This window comes from Juglans regia, chromosome 16 (genome assembly GCF_001411555.2).
Source record: "Juglans regia cultivar Chandler chromosome 16, Walnut 2.0, whole genome shotgun sequence".
Lineage (NCBI taxonomy): Eukaryota > Viridiplantae > Streptophyta > Magnoliopsida > Fagales > Juglandaceae > Juglans > Juglans regia.
This window is the reverse complement of record NC_049916.1, coordinates 14,870,262-14,878,174: the sequence shown is the minus strand read 5'-3', so window position 1 is coordinate 14,878,174 and position 7,913 is coordinate 14,870,262. Positions and strand designations below refer to the sequence as shown.

At 35.7% G+C, this 7,913-nt stretch overlaps 1 protein-coding gene across 1 annotated transcript; it reads right to left on the bottom strand.

Moving 5' to 3' along the window:
• Nucleotides 1-2,130: 2,130 nt before the first annotated feature.
• On the bottom strand, nt 2,131-2,514 carry LOC108986505. The gene has a single exon (XM_018959151.1). The coding sequence runs from the start codon at nt 2,512-2,514 to the stop codon at nt 2,131-2,133; it is 384 nt and encodes a 127-aa protein (XP_018814696.1).
• Between the last annotated feature and the right edge of the window lie 5,399 nt (nt 2,515-7,913).

Below are 7,913 nucleotides of genomic sequence, written 5' to 3'. Positions count from 1 at the left end.
TAAGCCTGAAGTGACCCTTAAAAGTCCACAACTAGGCCCATGGTTAGACTAGATCCAAAAAAATCCTAGGACCCATGGGCCAAGCCAATAAAATGGACCCAGACCATGAAACCCATGGGCCCAACCCGTATACTTATAAATAACAAAGACCCACACGTATAAGCTCCTCCTCAATGCAAATATATTCATCAGCCACCATAAACTAGGGTTGCCGGAAGTCCCTTCTTCCCCAACCAACCCAGCACGGCAGCCCCCTTCTCATGGCCAACAGCTCTCTCCCTCGTTCAACAACTTATAATAAAGCTAGAAGAGAAGCAACACAGCAATCCTCGTAACCAAAACCAGCTCTTCACGTTGCTGACCACAAAACCAGAGCACGGGCCGGTCACCTGACCAACGTACAACGATTCATTCCACTCCTTAAAAGAGAGCTGGCCGGAATGATCATTTTCTTGAGGCGATTAGAAGAGGTCGAAATAAAAGGTCATGTACATTATGTCAATATTAATACGAAAGCGAAAAAGAAGCTTTGAAACCGACTTTTGCATTGACAGTAGTACTACTATACGTGCGGAAACCGTGAGGACCAACGTATATAATACGTGTCTCGGCGCGCAGGTCCGCAACAGAATCTTGCTTTTAACCCTCTCGGAATAGAGGCGGGCATGCAAAAAATGAGTCATTTTCGGTGATCACTTTGAATTTGTTTTCTTTAATGATATGTTCCACTAGGATATGTTCCATCACTTGTCTATTCCACTAGGATATGTTCCATCACCATGAGGCGTACGACGTGGCACGCACAAGATAATCATGATCATGAAAGTAATATTTCAGCCCCCGCATCTTTTGTCAAATCTCTTCTAGGGATATAATTAATTAATGAAGGAAATATAACAACGTAACCATCTGCATCTAATCCATTGACCATCTATCTTTCATGTAAAGATGTCAAGCATGCATGAATTGTGCAAGACTACAAACAAGCTAGCGCAGAAGCAGCACTTGGGTCTTCGCTTAAGTTAATAAGCTGGTTGGTACGTAATACTTTACAGAGTTTTAGAGTGATTTTGATAGGTTTTACAGTTCGAAAGTCTCACGGCTTGTGCATAAAATGAAAAGGATTGATGCAGATCAGTCGTACTTGGATAAGGTTGGAATAAAGGTTTATACTTTTTACTGATTGATGTAATTAGAAAATAATAATTAGTTTTTAGGTCTAAAGAAAACTTTAATCTGCTGTCACTGTTTCACTTTTTATTTCGGCCGCCGAGATTTTTGACATGTATATATTCGTTTTTCTCAGTTTTTCCATATATACTTATCTTCGTGTAATTTCATGCATGGCTGGCCGGCCAATCCGCATTACTGGTCATGTGTTTTGAGTGATTTTGAACTGATTTCTCATTTCGACTTACTTTTTGGCAATAAGTTTTCGTTGCAAGCTTATATACAATAAAGATATGCCTTTACAATATTCATGAGGATCAAGTTCGTAATAAGTTCCAAGCAAATAACAGAAACTTGTAAATTTTCCTTTCGGAAAGGTATTTTATTATTTAGAAATCAAGTAGATCCCTTGTAGTACTATAAATCTAAAGGAAAATATTACCATGCCCCCTATTTTATACCCATTCATTTTATTCTCTTGATGTTGTCCACATGACTTATTAAAACAATTTAAAATATTTTAAAAATTCTTTTTATCAGTCGTTATTTACTATCTCATACTTCATATTCTATAAAAAACACCTCACATATTATGAAAGAGAAAAAAAATTATAAATATAGAGTTTGAGAGTGAATATAGGCTAATATATAGCATTCCTCAAAATACAAATATAAAAGGTTTAAGAAATCTAAAATTTAATTTTCATCTTTTGTATTTTTGGAAGTTTTGTTAATAAAACAAATTGAATGATATAAATTAAACCAAATTGCAGCATTACCCAAAACCTAAAAAGAAACTAAAAGCAAACCAATTCATCACACTTATATAATATATATTATATATATATATAGCTGAGAAAAAAAAAAGTACAGGATTTTTACTGAATTCAACGACACATCTTGAGAAGAAAAAGGTTACTGTACAAGAAGCAGCCTCCCAAACCCTCTTCTTATTAATTATTACTTTTCATCCAAGCCTTTTGGCACTGTCACGACCAGTTTTCCACCGCTGCTACATCTAGCGCTCGCCATGTCTAGCCTCGTCGAAGCCGGGAGCCGGAATCGCCAAAGATCGAACTTTAGTTCATCCAATAACGGGCTACACACTCCTCTGATCACGATCTTCGTCACGCCAGGGAAGATTTTGATCGTGTGCACCCTTACATCGCCGGCTATATTTGTGTGATCTGTGTTGGCTGGGGTGGCAGCGGTGAAGCGGAAAGAGTCGGAGGTTTCCTCCACCGAAACGTCGGCGCTCGAGTGGATCGGGAGCTCGAGGACTCTGGCAAACACGTGGGGGAGTCTCCTGAGCTTTTTCGAAGCGTCTTCGTATTGGGAGGCCATGTTTGGTTTGCTTGGGATCGGGGGGACCTTCATGGCAGACGTTGGGTTTCAATAAAATTTCCAAGTTTTCTTGGTGGGTGTGAAGCAAATGCCTGAATTTTTCAGGAAGAACAGGGGATAGCGCCTAGCGGTTGGAGTTTCGTAAGAGAAAGCACGATGGGATAGTGGATGGAGAGAGAGAGAGAGAGAGAGAGAGAGATTCTTAGCGTTGTGGTGGGGAAGGGGAGTACGAAGAATAAGAGGACAAGGAAGGCAGCGATTGCAGTGATTCGTTTTGATTGGGTTTTGGTCTCTTGGACAGTGGATCCAAGACCCAACAAAAATGATACTTGTAATTTTGAGATAGTAAATATTACGTAATTATTTTTAAAAAAATAAATAAATATAAGATTTATATAAAAAAAATTAATTTTTTAATAATAAATTTTATATTTTTTTAAAATAATTGTACAGTACTTACTCATTTCATGACTGTATGTAACATTACCTATGAAAGAATCCTTGCGCGTAAGTGTTGTGTAATTATTTTAAAAAAAATAAATAAATACGAGACCTACATGAAAAAAAATTAATTTTTTAATAGTAGATCCAACATTTTTTCAAAGCGACTGCACGTTTACGACTATATGTAGCATTACTCATGAATGAATCCTTGCAATGCTTAAATAGCAATACCATTTTTCTATCTTTGCTATAAAGTTTGTTTTTCCATTATGGTAATTCACATGATATAGCTCTTTTTGGATATTAAGAGTATTTCAAATCATCTGTAAATAGTAGTGAAATAATTTGTGAATAATAATGATCTGTTTATGAATAGTAGGGGTGAAAAAAAATGATGAACGAGTGAACCAGACTAGACCGAACTAAACTGGTGGGTTTCGTTCGGTTTGGTACTGGTTTTATTTTTCTCAAAACTAGTCAAAATCGATCTGATTCTTATTTTCCTTTTCCTAACACCGGACCAGACCGGTTCATATATATATATATATTAATCTTTTATATTAAATAAAAAAAATTTATATGATTTTTTATATTATATATAATTTTTTATAGATAATTATATATAAAATAATTTTGTATTATATGATACATTACTAATTAATATAATATTAAATTTTAAAATCCTACATAAATAACTATATATTATCACTATAGTCTATTGCATTAGTAGTTATACTAATATTATATCACTATATATTATAATATACTTTAATATATCACTATATTATATATTATAATATATCACTATAGTCTATAGTATAATTATAATATATATTATAATATACTACAATATATTATTACTATATTATTATATACTATAATACATATACTATCTAATATATAGAAAAAATTGGACCGAACAGGTAAACTGAAAGTACCAGTTTTAGGGATATAATCGGTGCGGTATCAGTTCTTCAAATCTCAAAATATATATATACTGGTTCGGTTCTAAATTTTATCCTAAACCAGATCAAACTGGACCCGTTACACCCCTAATAGCAATTACCTATTTGTAAATAGTAATGAACTAGCTAGTCTGAGAACAATTGTGTTTTCAAATAGAAAACTGCTGCTTAAACAGAAAATTATTTAACACAATATTGGGTATATCTAGAATGATATAATTAAAGATGAAAAATTATATTTCCCATGCTAAAAATACTCTATCCCTCATTTAATTTAATTTATGAAAAATTGTTAGATATTTTTGGAGTGCAAATATAAATTGTAATTATTCTGGATTACAAATAGATACTTTTCATTTAATTTTTTTTAAAAAAATAATAGACTCTTTTTTTGTTAGTCATAAATGTTCAACCACACCAGAACATATCGTAGATTTTGTGACGGACGAAATCGTCATAAAAATATAGCAAAAAGTCTTTTGTGTAATGGGAAAAAACCGCCAAACTACTAACACAACAACCATGTCACCAGTGGCAGAATCAGAAATTCTATTTGGGGGGCATATTGATCTATGCAATGACAACGATGTTTCATGCATGCCTATGTGTATGTGTATGTATGTGTACATATTATATACTTTGTTGTTTATAATTATTAGAAAATATATTATTAAAATAATTTAATTTCATGTTCCTTCAATTTATAAAAATATTTTTTGGATTGTGGAGGGGAAAATATGAAGTGGGTTGAACCCATACCATAAAGGCCCATGAACCCAGAATCACAGGCCTACCCAGTAAGAAACCAAGGTCATGATTGTCAAATTTAGAATTTAAATCTAGCCATAATTAATAATGATTTAATGATATAGCAGGAAGGAATAATCCGAACAACACTAAGTGCAATAATTGTCCGGAATACTCGCCCAAGATATCAATCTCGCCCGCCACAATACCGGATTCAAAGTACTGGCAACTTGCAGTCCAACCATGATTGGAGAAGATTGAGCTGTAAGGAAAGAATTAAACACTCAATCTATATAAATAGGGGTCAAAGCACACGTTAGAAGTTACAAGTAACTTCTGAATGATCTGAGAACTGAAATATCTAATATATTTTATTCTAACTTGGGCATCGGAGGTGTCTCATTCACACCAAGTCCCTTTTATTTCCTTTATGCAAGTTGCCGGAGGCCATTAGCAAGAATACAAAACACGTCCACAACAGTTGGCTCCATCTATGGGAACTTCAGAAAATTCAACATGTTTTCCGTATGCCTACAACAAAGCGCTCTCAAGCAACTTATGATCAAGAAGCCGCTTCGGCAAACATGGAGGAAAAAGTTTTAGAAATGGAAGAATGATTGAGGAATATGGCTTTGGAGAAGGAGAATCTCCAACACGAGAATGAAGTCCTAAATTGAACAAGTGTCGGTTCTAGAGGAGACACCACATCAAGCCATAACGAGCAAACTAGAGTAGAATCACAGAGCGCAGGCAGACCAACCTCTGAAGTTGAAGAAAAGAGCAAAATGCACCATGATTTACGCAACCTCATGGACAAATACGAGGAGATGGCTAGGAGAATAGGTGTATCCTCATCCAACGATCAGCTGCTCAACAACACAGATATGCCTTATAGTGAAAATAATGGCAATGCCACTCCCGCCAAAGTTCAAAGTTCTGCAAGTCAAAATGTACGATAGATCTAAGGATGTAGTCTAACATTTGGAAACTTTTAAGGCTCATATGACGTTTCATGATTTTCATGGGGAGATTGCTTGTCAAGCTTTCCCTTAATCCTCAGAGGAGCAGTGAGTGGTGGTTTGGAGCTCTGCAATAGGGTTCCATAGATACTTTCAAGGAATTTGATAGAAAATTTCTAACCCAATTCATGGCCAGCAGAAAGAGGAGGCAACCCATTACATACCTCCTCACCGTCAAACAAAGAGAAGATGAGAGCCTGAAAGCATAACTCTCCAAGTTCAATAAGGAGCGCATGGCAACAAATGATTAGGACAAAAAGATCATGCTAGCAACACTTATGGGAGGCGTCTGGCCATAAATCCTTTCATGGCAGAATTGGTGAGAAAAATCCTGACCACACTACGGGAATTCAACAACAATGCGAACGATTTCGTCAATGCTGAAGACACTCTTCAAGCTTTAACTGCCCTAAAAAAATCAGAATTGGAGCGAACAGAAAGTCAGTCAAAGGGAAGCACCAAAAAAAGCCATGAAAAAGAACAGAAGGCAAGGAAAGGCCAATACGACAAAATGAGGGATGGGAGCACGCCCTCTAGAAATCAAAGCACAAGAGCAACGTATTCAAGCATGAACGTGTACACAAGGAGCGAGGAATGAACGAACTCAAAATGATGGTAGTCATGGCCAAAAGAACCCATCGATATTGCACATTTCATAATATGGGAGGGATACTGAACAGAAGACTTTCACTTCCTAAAATGAAGAATTGAGGTCATGTGGCAAAATGGGGAACCGGAGCGTTAGTCACCCAACATCTTTCAACCCTTAGGTAGATAGAAGAAACAGGGCAAGAACGGGGACAGGGATCTCGTAAAAGCAAAAGTCCAAAGAAAAGGAGGACAATGCAAGGGAATCCAACGAGAATCCCTCGCCAAAGCCCAAACATGAACAACACACCCCTTGCCGAAATCTGAACGATCGCAGTGGATTCACTTGAGGCGGTTCGACATCTTTTCGTAGAAATGCTGTAACGAACACGATTTACCTATTTATTTTTTTAGTTAAAGATTTTAAATTATTTTATTTTTATGTTTATATTATTAATACCAGTATTATTACTAATTTTAGTCCTTAATTATTTCCTTAAAAACTTTTAGATTTTTTCAATCATTGTTTCCATTTCCATTCCTCGGATGATCTCTTCGATTTTTAGACGTTACATAGTAAATAACTGAATTCTTCAGTTTATATTCCATAATCTCCATCATTTCAGTAGTGCAGCAAATACCCTACCTTCTTTATTCTCCATTTCCGTCCTTCTACATCAAGCAAAACTTTCTCTTGATCTCATCCATTGTTCTGCAGATTAAAAAAGAAAATATTCTGTCCGTGCTCGGCTTTTTTGTTTTCCTCTGGTGTTTTTGTTCCACTGTGCCTGTTGGAAGAGGTAGATCTCTATCCAGCCGTTGTTTCATCGCCTACCTTCCTCTCACACGAAGTCGCTTTGTACACTATAAAGAACTACAAAGTGAGGTTGTGAAAGTATCGCTAAGAGGTAAGCAATTTGATCACAAATTAGGATTAACATATAGTTAGACTATTACTATTAAAGCCAGTTCTTTGATAGCTGTTCTTTTTATGTACCAAACATGTTACGATCTATATAAGCATGTCAGTCATCATAATATATGGTCATGTTAATTTTCTGCATCATGTTCAGGTTCAGCATTTTATATTATTTATATTAGTATGAATGTCATGCATGTCACGTTGCATAAGACACGTAAGTTATCTTAATTTCAAATGTAAGATAAGATCAGATCAAATCCGTTAATCGGATGGCCTTTTAGTTCAGTATTCAGGGTGGATGTGCAAGCCACAGACTTAGGCGTGGTCTACCGTAGTATGTGAAAATACTACTCAGCGGCTCCCCTTGCTGCAGCGGGATGTGGAGTCGGTGCACAACCTTACACATAGGGTTAAGTGTGTGGGCCAATCAGATTAGTCAGTTAATTTAGATCAGTCAGATTAGTCAGTTAATTCAGATCAGTCAGATTAGTCAGTTAATTCAAATCAATCAAATTAGTCAATTAATTCAGATCAGTCAAGACAGTCATGCATAGCATGAGAATGAGCATGAGCATGAGCATGATATGACATGAATTTATTCAGCATGATATGACAAGAATTTTATTCAGTATGAAAATTTTATTAAAACTTTTTAATTATTATGTTTACGTTGTGATGAGTTCTTACTGAGTCTTCGACTCATTTTAATTTTAT

What these genes read in the sequence shown, in the direction of transcription:
- LOC108986505 (XM_018959151.1), bottom strand. Translation starts at nt 2,514, where the DNA reads ATGGCCTCCCAATACGAAGACGCTTCGAAAAAGCTCAGGAGACTCCCC.